This window comes from Cygnus olor, chromosome 6 (assembly GCF_009769625.2).
Source record: "Cygnus olor isolate bCygOlo1 chromosome 6, bCygOlo1.pri.v2, whole genome shotgun sequence".
In the NCBI taxonomy this organism is placed as follows: domain Eukaryota; kingdom Metazoa; phylum Chordata; class Aves; order Anseriformes; family Anatidae; genus Cygnus; species Cygnus olor.
This window is the reverse complement of record NC_049174.1, coordinates 20,056,144-20,072,940: the sequence shown is the minus strand read 5'-3', so window position 1 is coordinate 20,072,940 and position 16,797 is coordinate 20,056,144. Positions and strand designations below refer to the sequence as shown.

The 16,797-nt window shown below is 39.8% G+C and overlaps 1 protein-coding gene across 1 annotated transcript in view; it reads right to left on the bottom strand.

Moving 5' to 3' along the window:
• Positions 1-14,784, bottom strand: part of LRP2 (LDL receptor related protein 2) — a 118,204-nt gene extending 103,420 nt beyond the window's left edge. The window contains 1 exon segment of the mRNA XM_040562367.1: positions 14,527-14,784. Coding sequence (XP_040418301.1) covers positions 14,527-14,620 — 94 coding nt within the window. The 5' untranslated portion in view covers positions 14,621-14,784.
• Positions 14,785-16,797: the final 2,013 nt, after the last annotated feature.

Here is a 16,797-nt window from a genome sequence, read left to right as displayed (position 1 = left end):
TTGCTTTCGATAAGAAACTTTAAAAAAAAAATAGGAAGGCAGCTCATGAATCAGTCGGATGCTGCCAAAAATTAATACTAATGAACTAATTTCCATAGAAATTCTGATTTCCTCTGACAGATACTGATAAAACCAGACACCTCTTTCACACAGACAGAATTCTATTAATAGGATTCCTGCAGAAAATAACCACTGAGTTTAAAAACAAGCAGTAAAACAATTAAAGTTTAGGTTTTACAGTCATGCTTAAAATTTGCTAATAGAAAAGTACCTGGGTGAGTTTTAAAATTTCAAAATTGAGAGAGGGTTGATTTTTTGGTTTTGCTTTATTTTTGTTATAATACATTTTTATCTTCTGACTGTGATTAAAGCACTACCAGAAGACAGACTAGAAAAATACATGGCAGACCTGATGAATCATACACATACAAAGAAGAATTTCTGGGCATTAACAGTAAGAATTTTGAAATATTAAATATCTATTTTAACTATTTGATATTCAGGAAAACAAACTAAGAACAGATGTCACCTTTAATATAAACCAGTCTAGCACTGGAAAATACAAACCAAAGATCAGAATTCTCACTGGAAAGATATATCCCAAAGCATCATTCCTAAACTTCTTGCCACTCTTACTCTATTTAGGCTTTATGCTGATGTTGTCACTGTACCTTCTGGGGCTCTTTGTGTCTGGGATACTCTTGTAGAGACTTCTGAGTGGATGTTTAAGATTCATAATTTGCTCAGTTAGAAACAAGAAAGCTAGTATTACTGGCTCTGGCTAAGCTACTTGCTCAAAGATTATGCCAGGTAGTCATTTTGCAATGGAATAAAGAAACATAATAGCGATTTTTTCAGAGCAAAGATGGGATGAAACACTAATCAACAACCAACAACAGCTGGTCAGCAACAACGACCACTGCATAGGAATGAAGTCTCCCAAGTTAAACCACTGCCAAAGACAAACTCGGCTGCCACCAGAGGTTGGTAGCCAGCCTTAGCACCACTAATGAATGTTACTTGATGTCACATTAAGCCATACGGAACTCTATCAGAAAAGAGGGAGTTTAATAGCTTCAGGCATTTCACAGCACAATGGTTCTAATTCATAGGGCTACAGTCTTCAACAGAAAGGCAGCCCATTATGCCCTCTCAAGTTTCCTTGTGCTTCACTTGCCCCAATATGTTTGTGTTTAAATATTTACATTGAGAACTAAAGCTTAAATTCAATCTTCTTGTATTAAAAATGGAATTGAAATAATTTTATGTTTGACTGATAATAGAGACCAACATTGCTTTACAACTCTACACATTAAGTTAGACTACTTTCAGTTTCTCTCTAAACAGTTACAGTCTTCTCCAATTCTTTTCATATATTCCACCTTCTGAAGTACTTATATCATCCACAGATTTTAAGGGCACCATGGCAGTCTGACTATACAGAATAGACCAAAATAATCATTAGTTCTTTCTTCCTCATGCTCATAACATCATTGAGAACTGCTAACAGTTAATCTTGAATGAAAGATTTAAAGTAATGAAGAATGTATTAAACCCAGGGTAAACTGCACCACTCTAAACGTCCACTTAAAAATGACACATTACTGTGATTACTTTATATTTCAGGAATCACATCTCACAATTTTTTTTATTTTTTTTTAAAGAGTGACATTTTTCAAGGCAGTATTTTTTTCAACTGAACTGTTGTGCCTAATATCTCTGCAGTTTTTAAAAAATAAGTGTTAACAAACGTTACAAGCTTCTCCGTATAAATTTTACAAAAAGAACTATAAGTTACAAGTTCTCTTTTCTCCCTTCCTGCCTTCCAACAAAGGGTATTACTGTTTGTTTCCATGTGGCCCCCAAACAGAACGAGCACCAAAGCAGCCCACTCCAGTGGCCCTGCAGGTGAAGTCCTGGAAATGCACTTTTCATACATTTTGATGTCAGATTTTTGCCTAGCTTAACTACATTTCACACAGTCTGAGGTTTTGGAATGCTCAGGGAGGTGAAGCTGAACCTCTGCAAATTCCATCTCCATTCCCCTGCACCAAAGAAAAAGGAAAGAAAATCCATAATTCACCAAAGACCGTTGCTTATTTTTGTAAAATGCCCTATGATACTGAAAAGTAGTTTTCTGCTAGCAATTACAATAGGAAAAGGTTCTGAACATCTTTTATGCCTACGTCTGTTAACTAGACTATATTAGAGAAGTAATTTTGACAGTGTCAATGAAAATACAGTACAAATATTAGTCTGCACTCACTTCACATAACTGGAAGACCTCTGTATACAGAGCACAGAGGACAGAATTTGAAGCAACAGATTTGTTTCTCCACTGACATTAACTGGACTTAGAGGTTTGACTCCCAAATCCTAGTTGTACAGGTTCCTCATAATTTAGCAGAAACCCACTGATGACAACAACAAAACACCTGTTATTTCACAAAGCAACAGAAAATTACACCTCTGGTTCATCTCTCCCTAAAAATCTACTTGTGTTTAAATATTACTGGACTATAAGTAGAACTTATCAGGAGGGTGGGCAAAATGAAAACAGAAGGGAAACTTAACTTTAATCTTTGCTTACTTGTTTTTTACTGTAAGCCTGGCTGGATATGCAGAGTCTAGTTCCGTCTCAGATGGATGAGCTACATGTTCCATACTCACAGGAGTAGAACTTCTGAGCAAACCACACCCTGAGTTCAGTGGATGATTTATACCACAAGCTGGTATAAACAGATCTTGCCTGACGAATTCTGATAACTACTTTTGAAAGTTTTACTCATTGATTTTCAACAAAAAAACACTTTAAAATTCAATAAGAAAATTGAAAATTTTGTCTTTCACTACGGACTTAGAAATACAATGTTTCACTACAACAACAGGAGATTTTTATCGTTTCCCTTTCAAAAGGACATGCTAAGAAACGATGTTCCCTCAGTGCCAAAAAAAAGCATGGAGACAGCTGTCTCTTCTGGTGTAAATCAGCAATGCCACTTAGATACAAGAAATAATAGAAAATTACTAAATTGTGCATTCCAAAAGTATATTCTATGCTTTGTGTCTGCACACTCTTGCATATACTGATGCTTCTCTACTAAAATCATTGCTAAAACTAAGGCATCAAATCTCATTTTAATAATGTTCACATGCAGACTCTTTTTAGAAATACTTAAAATTAGTGTATTCTATGTTAAACTATTTGTTTTCAGTTAATACAGTTATTAAAGGACTATAGACTCATTTCTGCTAATGCATCAACATAAATGCAGGAATTAAAGAAATTCAGTATTTTAATCTACTGAAACTAAGCAGGAAAGCTTTCCTGCAAAGAAAAAAGGGTTCAAGTCTCCTACAGACATCAAGTTCAAAGGAATGACACTGTAAATGGCTCCTAGCAACATTAAAGATATTCGTAATCCTCATCCTCTCTACCTTACTTTAGCTTTTTCAACTGAAAAAGCAATAAATGTAAATAGCCTGATTAAAAAAAAAAAAAAAGTTTACAAATTCATTTTTAACGAATTTAGTTTTCTTTTTTTCAAGTATTAAACTGAACTAATAATAAACAGAACTAGCTCCTAATTTTCTGATAAGTCACATGTGGCCCTCTTGGGGAAAAAAAAATCTTTTTTGTTTGTTTGTTTGTTTGTTTAAGCTCTGGTGTTCAGAACAAAATAACTGTGGTCCCTACATTATCACTGTAAAATTATGTATATATATATATATACGAACAGTAATTTTAAATTATTCACACTAATCCTAAATGTAAATAAAAAAGATTTCTTGAATTCAAAATCATGACAGCTTATTTATTATACATGCCCACAAAGAGCACATATCTGCATTATGTGTCATTACCATCATATAGTACTGTAAGCAAACTCATAAAAACAGCAACACCTTTGGAATCTTGATTCAACTCAGACACTTTTTAAATAGCAACAAATCAACTCTTACTGTCTTCGTAGTCTTATAACTAGGCAGGAATAAGAAATAATCCTTTTAAGCAAGGGCTAATTCTAATAGACAGGATGTGATGCTCCTTTCTACTGATAAAGTAAATGTTCCCTATATTGAACAGACCGTGCTCCTTCTTTCATTTAAGTTTCTGTCAAATTTCCCACACTTCAGTGATAACCGAGAATCAGCCTTTAATTTTTATTGGACACTTTCTTTAACTCCAAATGTATACAAACTGTTTTCATTGCTGAGACTAATAAAAATTATTTATACTCCTTTCTTAGAGAGGTTAGTAAAGTTATTAACTGTCTGGCCAAGTTTAAGAGAACCATTATTTGTGGTAATGAAATATTAGCCTCCACGATATAAAATGTATTTCAGACACATTATATGGAAAGAACATGTTCTGCACTAAATTGGGTAATCTTAACCAGTTGTCTTGACATTAGCTGTCTTAATCCACATAATTCAATTGTGATGGTGTTAGCCGGGTAAGTGAAGCAAGCACTGTGGATCCCTAGGGAAGCATACACTTCTGAGCTCTCCTCAATCCCAGAAGTTTCTTTTTCATGAATATCACATTAAATATGCAAAAATCTGTTCTAATTGACCAAATGACATGAAGAGGAAGAAGAACAAGCAAACACAGTAGAAGTAAAAGACACCCCCAATTACTCACAGAAGGAAGCATCCCAAGCATTTTTGTAAGAATGGACCTTGCTAATGGCCCCGAGGCTGCTATAGAATAATAATTGGGAAATGAGGGGGTGGTGGGGAAAGGAGAATATAGCCAAATGAGAAAAATGAGAAAAAAGAATAAGAAGTATTTACAACCACATAGCACATGGAAAATGAAAAGAAAAAAAGAAAGCAAGAAAAAAAAGTGCTCAAACAACTTATAACATACACAGTACACAGCACTGAGAAAGTCTGATAGATGCAGTAGCCAATGATAAAACCACCTTCTCAGGGAGCTACACTCATTTTGAGAGCTGTATTTAAATAAATTTTCCAACCAATGTGCTGTTTGTTCTCAAAATTAAACCTCATGCTGAGCTGGTGAGCTGCATTCAATTCAGTCATGCTCTCCTGAAAGCTGATGAGTCACTGCAACACTAGGAATCAGCCTCAGTAATAGCCTTACAATCCAGTTTATGCCAGTGAAATTATGCCAGTGAAATCAAACACTTTGCCAAACCATAAACTTTACTGGAATATTATATCATAAATTACTGAATTAAAAATGAAACTTGTCATGCAAAAAATAAACCATTTCCCCTTACAGGTAACAAATACAGTAAGCACATAGAGCTAAAGCTACCTCTCTCTTAGAACCCATACCCACAGCAAAACTGTTTATTACTTGAGCAGCATCTTCATACCTATTGGGATTTCTTGGATAAAAAAGACAATTTAATCTGTATCCCAAAGCTTCACAGGATACCCAGTTGTCATTCTGCACATCAGAAATAGTGACTGGGACTTGGTGAAAACTAAACATAACAATATTTTCAGAAAAACAGAACTAAAGTGTCTGCACAGAATAGATACGCTGTACGTTACAAACATCTACTGTGGTAGTAGGAAGTACAAGTATTTCTTCTGATTCATTGACATTTATTATGTTTCTCCCTCATTCTGAAGTGATGCAATTTCAGCTAGCAGCTAATAGCTATGTCTGATCACTCCTTATCAAGCTTTTTGAAAAGGAAATGCCATGTGCTAAGGGCCTAAGTAAAGAAAGATCATCTGAACTAGGAAAGTAATGTTGTCCAATGTGCACTCACAGAGCACAATTTTATCTTAACAGACCTTAAAATGAGCAGTGAGAATTAAATTATCCTACGGCTATTTCATTTTTAAACGTTTATATATATATATATATATATATATTTCATTTTTAATAAAAATCCTTTTACCAAAATAGTAATACTAAAAAGACAAAGTCCTTGAATCAATCAGAAGAGGATAACTACAAGAAATTTATCATATCATGTATAATCATAAATAACAGAAAAAGGCACTGGTTCTCTCACAGGTTTCAGTGGTAGTAGAACACAACGTACAATCACAGAATGATTTGGGTTGGAAAGGACTTTAAAGACCATCCAGTTCCATTTCCCCTGTCACAGGCAGGGACACCTCCCACCAGCCCAGGCTGCCCAAAGCCACATCCCAGCTGGCCTTAAACACTTCCAGGAATGGGGCATCCACAGCTTCACTACACTCCCTGACAAAGATCCCTTCTCCTGCTGTCTTGTAGGCCCCCTTTAGGCACTGGAAAACCACTGGAGCCTTCTCTTCTCTTCTTCAGGCTGAACAACCCCAACTCCCTCAGCCTGGAGAGGTACTCCAGCCCTCTGAGTTTGCCTACAGATTTGCAACCTTTAAATCATAACCCCTTCCTCATAGCAATAGCTCCATCAGTCTGTCCAAATGCTGCTAGGAACAAGGCTGCAACCGCACCTGGTATATTGCTAGCCAAAAAGTCAGCATCTCTATACAAACATAGAATGACTGAGATTTTCTCTCAGAGGGGCAATAATTGGGGGCGCTCTCCCTTTCTCTCTCTCTGCTGCCTTATGAAATTTCTTGGGATTCAAGTGTCTGAGAATTCTACAACTCTATGAGAAAAAAATTAAGGCCAACAAGTTAAAAAGTATTGCACACCTAAAAAGACAGTACTTGATTGCTAAAGCATCTTTATTCAAGAGACCGAACAAAAACCAGGGAAGAATCATTTTTGTTATCTAATAGGCAATAAAATCTCAGTATGGATAAAGCATTTTGTCAAGATTGGAGCTTTCATCTCACCCTTCATTAATTTAAATTTTGCCACTCATTATTTCACTGATTTTAACTATTTGTCTTTTAGTTTCCTTTTTTCTTAGGAAAAAAAAAAAAAAGGCCCAGATTTCTAAAGGATTTAAAGTTCAATTTTAAAGCTTTATTGTTTCTTAAATTTGTACTATAAGATAACCATTTCTAAAGTGGCTTCTGTGGTGTGTGGCTGGTTTAGTAAAGTTAAAAAGCTGCAAAATTAATAAAGACGAATGCCATCAGCATTTTAACATTTCCACTGTTAAATCATATTTTTTTTTCAATTGTCTACAATTATAATACAAATCCCATGAAACAATGTCACTTCTAATGAAAGTGCCAAAGGAGTCTGATTGTTACTGCTGCTGCCTTCGCTCAGGCAGAACCCCTCATGAGGCCAACAGTCTGCCTGCCGGAGCACAGACAGGGCAGCACTGCTCTGTGGCTGAGCTCTATTCGGATCTCCCACTTGGGTCAGCCAACAGGAATTTGCCAAGGCTCAGATTAATAACTAAGGAAGCCCAGTTTAATTACTCCACTAAATAACTTTATGTCTTTCAGGTTACCTCACTGCAGAGGTAACAAAAGAAATGTCAGTACTTTGGTAACTTTACGGAATACTGGCAACTAAAATTCATTCCCAGTGACAGTCAGTCAGGCCTTAAAGTGCATTCTGTGGCTGACTTCATGCAGAAAAGTCAAAAACTGCAAAGCTAACAAAACATCTGCTATGTACATAACGGAAGACACCACAAACTCAGTCACTAACGTCAGACACAAACTGGAACTCACTTGTTCCAAGTGAAATGGTTTAGAAACCTGCTATACCTCAGTAGTACAAATTGCTTTTTCAGTAACTCAGCTAGACGGCCACTAACGCTGCAACACTGCAGCAGCATTCCAAGCACTTGGTTATCATCCAGCTCATTTATTGTACTGAAGGTTGAGAACAGCCCTACAATCCTGCTCAAAAGTGAACACGTGAGCAGTCCCATTCAAGTCAAGCCATCTGTTTACACTAGACAACTTTACAAAAGGGTTTCCAGCAGTGCTAACACTGGTTCTTTATAGCCCCGACGGGACCACTCTTGTCACTAGCATGCTAGCCAAGCATTTCCTATCTGCACTTAACAGTAGCATTAAGCAGCGATTGCATGGCCAGCTGACCAAACCCACTGACTTACTACCAACCATGCAAAAAAGGGTCTCTCTTTCTCTCCCTCTTTCCAACTCTGCTCCTTCTTCCACTGGATGCTGGGGTTTTCCACACTCTGCTGATTACCAGGCCTTTCTGTGTGCTGCCCTAATTCACCAAGCCATCTAGTTCCCTAGACCTGGTTTAGTTTTCCACTGGTCTTGTAAGTGAAAGCTGCTGAGAGGTTTGATAAGCAGTGGTGCTAGCACCACAGAAGCAGCAAGAACCCAGGCAGTAACAAGGGACTGGGACATTGCAGGAGGGAGAGGAGAGGGGCCTCCTGCTTTCAGCAGCAATGAGCTGGTAAATTGGCTCATCACATCTTGGGAAACTGTACCCTTTGGTGTCAAAGCCTGACACGGGCTTGGTCAGATCTAAATGGGGTCTCCCACTGGTATTGACTGATGTGAAGTCAACTTCCCATTTCTGGGAAAACTGGGGGAACACAATTTATGCATGTATGCGCTCAAATTCTGCAAGCCCTATACTTCCTCTAACTAAACCCTCTGGTATGTTTAGCTGAGTTGCTACTGTGCACAATGGTTTCTGAAGATAAAAGCATCACCCAGATTCTAAATGTGAATATAGGAGTTCTGGGATATCTTGTGTATTACACCAACTGTTTTTGTAGAGATGCTAAAGAGCACACCTAAAACCTTTGTCCTTCCCCTTGTTTGACAAAGACACGAGCTTTCAGTCCTCATCCACAGCAGACCCTACTGGAATGGACCCCCGTTCTCTGATTCTACTCAGCAGGTGGTGGCATCATGACCTGCTTGCATGAGCAAATAACTGGGCAGACTGAGCACTGCTTTACAGTGCCCTTCTGCTGAAGATCTTACTTCTTGAATGCGAAACAAAGACAAATTATTCATGTTAAAAGGGTAAAATATAACAGGACATAAAAGTAGACCAATTTCCGTTAACTCTTCTATGCCATTTTATCAATCCAAAGCAAAACTTGTAACAGTGATCCTTAGATCTCTAATCTACTTCGAGCATTGCAAAACAAAGAAAACATTAAAAGGCTTGAAACCAACAGTAAAAGCTTATAGAATCCACTAAAGGCTATCCATTCCATTAAACATTTCTACACTTACTCATCAAACTTCATTTTCTTGAACTGTTTTTAAAATGTGCTGAGCTAAAGGAACAAAAAACAGTTAATAAAATGAACATTACCATAAGAAAGTGGACTTCAAAATGGATCTCAAGCAATAATAAGCTATTAAAAGAGATGTTTACTCTTCACTGAATCCTATTTTCCATCTCTCAGATCAGTACAACTCAGGGGTAATTTCTTTGAAATCAATGGAGTTGCGCTGACTTTACTGAGAAGAACCCTTGTTCTTTCTTCATCTACAAACAGTTCAAGGTATTTTATGAATAAAGTCCAATTATTAAATTATATGAAGAAGCACTTTATTTTTAAGTAATTTGAAAAAAAAGTCTGTCTTTATTTGCCACACTCAGTGTATAGCATTAAAAAGGCACTGACAAATTATCTGTTTATAATAGCTAATTAGCAACAGTGACCTAATCAAGAATAAAAACATAAACTTCTTTTTATATACATGTCAACGTGTAGATCATTAATTAAAAGGGACCTTTAATGTTTTTCAACAATGACACCTTCTAGAAAGTATAATTTCCTTTGAAACATCCAAAGTGCTATGTGGTTCCAACACTTATTAAGTAGAGCTCTAAAAGAGGAGAAACAATTAAACGCTCCTGCTTTAAGAAGTGATAGTACAATACGATTCAAAGTTTCATGTTATTTGTCCATTTGAAGAGTTTTCACAAGCTCTCAGATCGAACAAGTTTTGTAGGATGACAGAATAACATTTGATCCAATACTCCCAGTTGAGAAACTACCTCTAAAACATGTCTGATTATTGCTTAATTAAAAATAAGAGTATTCAGTAAGAAAAGTCTTGACAAAAGAACCTCCAGTTTCTGTGCTAAATAATGAGGAGTTAAAAACAAACACCACTGGGCTTTGATCTGACAAAAATCTAACAGTGCAACAAGGCGTATGGAAGGGGAAAGGCTCCAAACAGTGTGACTGATTTCATGTCAATCCAGGAAGCCCAAAAGGAGAAGAATTAAAAGGCTTTAATGAAATTGCATTCTACCTTTTCCCCAAATGAATCTTTGCTCATTTCCTGTAAAACACATGGAGAGTAAATCTGGATTAAAGTGGGATTTCATTGCTCAAATTTCCAATCAGCTCAATATATGAAAGAAGGTTTTAGTTTGTCTTACAGGGAAACTGAAGCAACACATACATCACACATTTATCTTAGCTGAAATCTCCTTAGATGCTCTCTCTCTATTTGTCTTGACTCCTTTAGCTTAATTATTTACTGTAATTCTAGCATTTGGCACAGAACCTAAATCTAACCAAGTGTCATTCAATTACTGCCTTCAATTTTTAACTAAAATTTTGGGGGTTGTCCCACTCTTCACTTTACCTGATTACTTAGCAAATTCCTGCTATGCTTTGCTGAACAGGATACAGAAATAGTAAATTATTAAGAAAAATCAAGAGATGTATTAAAAGAGAACTACTCATTAAAAAGAGCCTTACAAAAAAAGATGACTGTCAGTACACAGAACTATAGCTCGTTAATTAAAATGCCAGAAGATTACAATGTGTTTCACTGAGATGTACTTTTAAATTTTTAGCCCTCAGGAAAGAAACAAGTTCAGAACCAGGTACACAAACTGAGTAGGAGTTTTGCTCTTGATTCTGTAAAAGTACATCACCAAGAGAAACCAAGAAAAATATATCAGCACAGGATTATGATGAATGTTGCAGCCCATAGGTAAGGCACCATACCTATTAAAACTGTAAGTAGGGATTGCACTGTCACATTCATTTTCTTTGCCATCCTTCCTCATTACTCCCAAATCCTTGGTCCCTGAGGAAAGCCTCATTCAAGGTCTTCAGACAGTGGGTCTTGGCAGGGGCATAATCTTACAGAGAGACTTCTCTGTCATTTAAGCATACACAGCACTGTACAAGGGAGTATGAACACTGACTCTGGCCTGTCGCCTACAGCAATGTCACTATACATCATTCCACAGGCATTAAATAGATTTGAATGAAGGCAGCATCTGTAAAAACACACTAAATTATTAATTTGGAGATCGAACTCTCAAAATACTTGATGGAAGAGCATGTTTCTCCATGCCATTCTGGAAAGCGCTGTTAGAGGTTTCATCTACTTGGACTTACCATACCTATTCATTACTGGCCAACTTCATGCAACCATTCATTATGATTTCTGAGATATACTATCATACCATACAGATTCAGTCTTAAAATAGCTATCATTCTTGTAGACTAATTGAGACCTATTAATGGTGACAAATTTTAGTCACGTTGGTCTGGGTCACATTTAAACTGATGATCTATCATTGCAGAGATTTAAGACTTACGTCAAATTTGATGCACTAACTTTTGTGTTACAGCAAAGCAATTGGGCAAATCATATTTTGACAAGACGTCTACAGAACAGGTAACTGCCTTTCTTTAGGAAAGTTTTTCACACTTGGTATGAACAGAAAACTTCTAAAAGCGTCAGTAAACTATGAGTTATTAAAAAAGGAACAAAAATAAATGTCAGAAGTCAACCTAGCTGTGATCTTCTGGCGTCTTAGCTCAATGTAGAATCAAAAATTTCAAAAAATTAGCATACATGTAATAAGACTGTTAGTGAGAATGCTTAGGTTTCCAGCTGCATTTCTCAGAAGTTGTAAGTTGACACTAATATTATGATTATCAGCAAGGAAAGTATAGCCTTGCTAAGAAATTGCTGATTTCATATGATTCAAAGCAATGTGAAACTGTCTTCTTCCATGCCATACATGAAAAGTGCTAAAGAAAAAGATCCACACAAATCGAGGGGAGTGAGGGAGGCTGGGGGAATGTGGGGGTGGCAAACCCCAATTTAGATGTTGTAAACTATACAGTAAAGGGAAGGTCTAGCCTTAAAAAAGCAAAGTGGTACTTTGCAATAAATTGCAGCAAAGATAAATTTTCACTGCAAGTATGTGCAAATCCGAAAAAAGGTGAGACTAGCACTAGCATTGTCTTGTAACATGCACTAAATTAATAGAATTGGTGATAAAAACCAACACCAAAGTCAAAATATTTAATTATTTATGAAGTCATTAGTGTTATTTTAATTCTAATACATTTATTTTTGGAAGATTTACATCATCTGCGTTGAAAGTAGGTCATCAGGACCTAAGGTACACCAAAAAAAAAGAAGACCAACGAAGGAAATTCAAGCAACTGAAATATATGGGCAGTAGAGATTCTAAATATAGTAGATTTACAAATAATGTTCTTAGTATTTTGTGTCTAGAGAGGAGTACTTTTTTTTAAAAAAACAGAAAACCAGTTTGTTTTTTAAATGAATGATTTACATGTGATTTTCATATATATGAATGAATTTATAAAGAAACTAACAGTTCTTCTGGCACTGAACCATTAAGAACAGAAAAATCTTCAACCACTTTCAGGTACTAAAATCTCCTCAAAAAAAGTACAACAAGCCTTCCATGTCAGTTAAGGTGAGAGCACTCACAGACACTGTGCGGAACACTGCATGAGTATACAGATCTGATATGCTTTGCAGTAAGACTAAAGAACTCATTGTTCAACCATAAAGTTGTCCTAGTGATCTCATTTGCCCTCTGCAAAACTGCTGAGAATGCAACATCCATCCAGTGTCTGGAGTGTGTGACTATGAGCATTAAGTACTTTCCCATTCCTCAAAACAAACATTAACATTAGTCCCATGATGCTTTTTTTGACACTATCTCTACTTAGGTAGGTTTTTTCGGTTTCAGTGAAAATGTCTTCTGGTAACAGCCACCTTACAGGCCACAAGGCCTGGAGAGGAAAGGTTGCAGAACCAGGCTCTGTATTACTGGCCATTACAAGAGGGGGCATTTTTATTTGTTTTTTAAGTGCTATATTTAATTTCAGCAAATCCAGAGTTAACTCAATGAAGGAAGAGTTGTGACAGGATCAATTGAGCAAGTATCCAGATGAAACTCGTTCTAGAAGCATCCAGCGCATAATGGGAATGTTCAGGTATCACCAGCCTGAGAACTTCAAAAATATTACTGGAAGCGTATTTGAAAATACTGAGGATTAGTCAAGATAATACAATTTTCACTGATTTCTTTTGGAGCCTAGGATTTGTTTGCATGATTCTCTTCATTTTTTTTTGTTTTGTTTTTGAAATGAGGGCCTGACACAATCTCAACATTCAAGGAGCTCAACTTAAGGGTACCAAGTATTTCACAGTAACAATCACAGTGTGGCCAAGATTGCTATCCAGGTGTTTTATCGGTACCGGGTATGCCGTTACAAAACCTATACTGTTTCACTTGCACAATTATTTATTCTACTGCCCTGAAGGGAGGGGAGCGAGAGGAACCAGCAAGGTGAAATGTTCTGCGCATCCACTGCCTACAGACAGGGGTCGGAGTTTCCCTCTCCCTCAGTCATGTCACTTACTGGGCAGTCTGAAGAGTGAAACGCGGGAGCGGAGCAAAGAAATGCACTTCCAGAGCAGCTCTGCAGCTTCCATTCTGCCCAGTGTAACCTAACAGGGCGTCGGATTAACTCCCTGCCCAGCGTGACCTCCTTGGCTAGGGCTTTTGCAGGTCTCCTGCAGCCCATTAGCTATCTCCTCTTTCGTTGCTCCCAAGCGGGAGCCGCTAGCAGCAGTTGCTGTATAATTACTTACTTGATTCTGCCTAAGGAGCTTAAGCTAAGAGTTGAGCGAGGAAAGCAGATTAACAATTTGAAGGCGCAGACGCACCCCTCACCCAGCAGCGCCACCGCTTCACCCCCGGGGCCCCGCAAGGCGCTCGGCCCCTCCGGCTCCCCGGAGCCCGGTGCCGCGGGCGCGGAGCCGGGGCTGTGTGGGGCTGTGAGGGGAGCCCCGAGCGGAGGCCGCCCCCCTCGGCCGGCTTAGGGCCCGCGGCGGCGGGTCACATGCAGCCGCGTCGCCTAGCGACGGCAAAGCCCGCAGACAAAGTTCGGCCGCGGGGCCGCGCCGTGTGGTGCTCGGGGCCCGGCCCGCTGGCCCCGGGCGTTTTCACCTCACGCAGAGCCCGCGACGGCGCCCGCGACCCCGCACGGCTCCGCGAGCGCGGGGTGCCCAGCCGGGGCGTGCTGCCTTGTGCAACCCGCAGGGGAAAAAATAAATAAATAAATAAATAAAGTTTGCAAGACTCAGAAAAAAAATAATACCGGGATAATTTAAAGCTGAGATGAAACGAAATTACAGAGCCGGTGGGGTCTGTGGTGTTTGTCTTTTAAGGCGCTACTGCCTTTTCCTCCAGAGAAACCAAGTCCGTCGAAGGGCTCCTGGGGAGCGCCGGCTCCCGCTCCCGAGGGGCAGCGGCAGCGCCCGAGCGGGCCCCGTTAGCCCACTTGGGACTTGTCCGCCCGAAGCGCCGGGCGGGGAGGCGCCCCCTGGAAGCCCCTCGCCGGGTGCCGGGAGCGCAGCGCTTACCTTGGCAGCTGCCCCGCACTACGCATACGGCGAATAAAACGAGCAGCTTGCAGGCAGCTGCTGCTCTTCCATCCATCCGACGGTGAGGTCCCATCCGGGCTGGGATGCTCCAGCTCCCTCAGAAGCTGGCCGCTCGACGCCGGGGTGCCGGACTGCAGGGCAGCGCGCAAGGAGCCCCGTATCTTTTTCTTGCCCCGCTAGTTGCAGAAGAAAGGCGCGCTCGCCTGTTGAGGCATCGCGTTTTCTATAAACTCCCACCCTCCAGACATTGCATAAAGCTCTTTATACCCGGCGGCCCCGGAACTAGCATGAGGGAATCAGGCACCGCTCCAGGCCCCGCAGCCCCGGGCTGCCTCTGCCCCTCCTTCCCCGCCGGCAGCAGAGGCAGGATGCGGCCAGTCCCGCTCTGCACAGGCTGGGGAGCGGGGTCCGTGGTGCTACACTGAATGTAGTCAGTAGTTCAGGGGAATTTCGGTTTGCAAGTGAAATACATCCCAGGTTTTAGCATCCCACGGGTATTCTCCAAACGAGAAAAGTGTACTTAACAACTTAGAAATACCTCCTTACCAATGCAGGGGATAAAGCTTAGAAGTTGGGACTTTTTTATTCCTCACAGAAAAAATGCAAAAGGAAAACTGTAGCAATGAAACTTATTTCTGCACCTTCTACGGAGATAAAATCAGTTTGGTAAAGTGCTTTGGCTGTGAGTGCTTAAGATATCAGCCAGAGACACCTTATTCTGGTTCTAACAGTGTACAGCACATGTGAAATGCCTGTGTTTTATTGCTGCTATTTCAGGAATCATATACCTACTAACAAGGGTAGAACAGGCATGGTATCACCGGGGAAAGATAGAGATACCCTGATACTTCAGGATGGAATGCAGTCTTGGGAAAAGTGCAAACATTTTGGAGGCTTTCCTTGCAGGAGCAAGAGCATCACACAAACTAAAGGAAGCTAAATTACATTGATATTGCTCAGAAATACTAGAAAACTTAGTTATGCCATGCCGTTCCTTTCTATGCACGTGTTCACACACACACATATGTGAACAAGACACTACCATGCACACTACTCTCCCACACCATGGGAGAGAGATGGGTCTATTTGTCTTGCAAGAAACTTGTCAGATTAATTTTAATGATCTCACCTTTATAAATTCCATATATTATTTACGTTTGTTTCATGCCACATTCATTACATTGCAATGAGTGTTTGCTGACACTGCAGCAGAACTTAAGTGATACTTCAAAACATTAACTCTTTTTTTTTTTTTTTTTTTGCTTTGGACTGCAATTTCAAGTAAGGGGTGGAGATGCCTGCATTATTTTTGCAAAAGTTGCAGAGGAACATGTTGCTGTTTATTAGCAGATTGCGATATTTCCTCTAGGATCTGTAGAGCACTAAGCTCCCTAAACCTTTCTGTAAAGGTTTTCTATCTATCAAGGTAAAAAAAGGGGGGCTAGGGGGGAGGGAAGGGGGAGACGATGTGGAGCATAGGCTTTTGCAAGGTTGTGATTTATGCAGGTTCAGGGCTGTTTGGTGTAGTGGTACGACACAGCACCGGGGTCAAGCCACAAGAAACACTGGGGGCAGATCAGAATATTCAATTAGCTTCCTGGCACCTCTGAATCACAAAGAGAGGATAAGATCTCTCCATCACAAGATCCAGAGCTGCTGGGGGAGGAGGGGAACCTGCCCTCTTCAAATCTCTCTCCTCCCTCCCACCCTCCTTCCTTTCACTGTAGGAGAACAGTGCTTGAAACATTCCTTTCTGCACGGAAGGTCTTTTCCTATTGTTGTTTTCTTTGTGTTTCAGTGTTGCCAACTTACTGGAATTCTTGTCGTGGTTTCACAGCAAGGCTCAGGCTGACCAAACGGAACCAGCTGCGTTTGTGTATGGGGCCGCCGCTGCTTTAATCCCCCAACAACGCCAACGGGGAGGGAAGGAAGAGATCCTCAGAGGAGTGCAAGCAGATCCGCTCTGTACAGATGGGTGCCTGAAAAGCCAACACACAGATTGACCGTTCTTAATTAGAAGGGAAGTGGTTTAAAGCTGTTCACTCTCCAGCAATACGCAGACAGGGCAGACAGTGCTTGGGAGCTACATGCACACTTCTGTCATTGCATGTTTGGGGTGACTGGGAAGCAAACTTTGAGAGGCACCTGCTTCACTTCTACACAGCTGGCATGTGCAAGTCATGTTCCTGCCTCATTCATCATTACCATTTCGACACATCAGCATTTCCCAGAGGGTTGCAGGCAACAAGG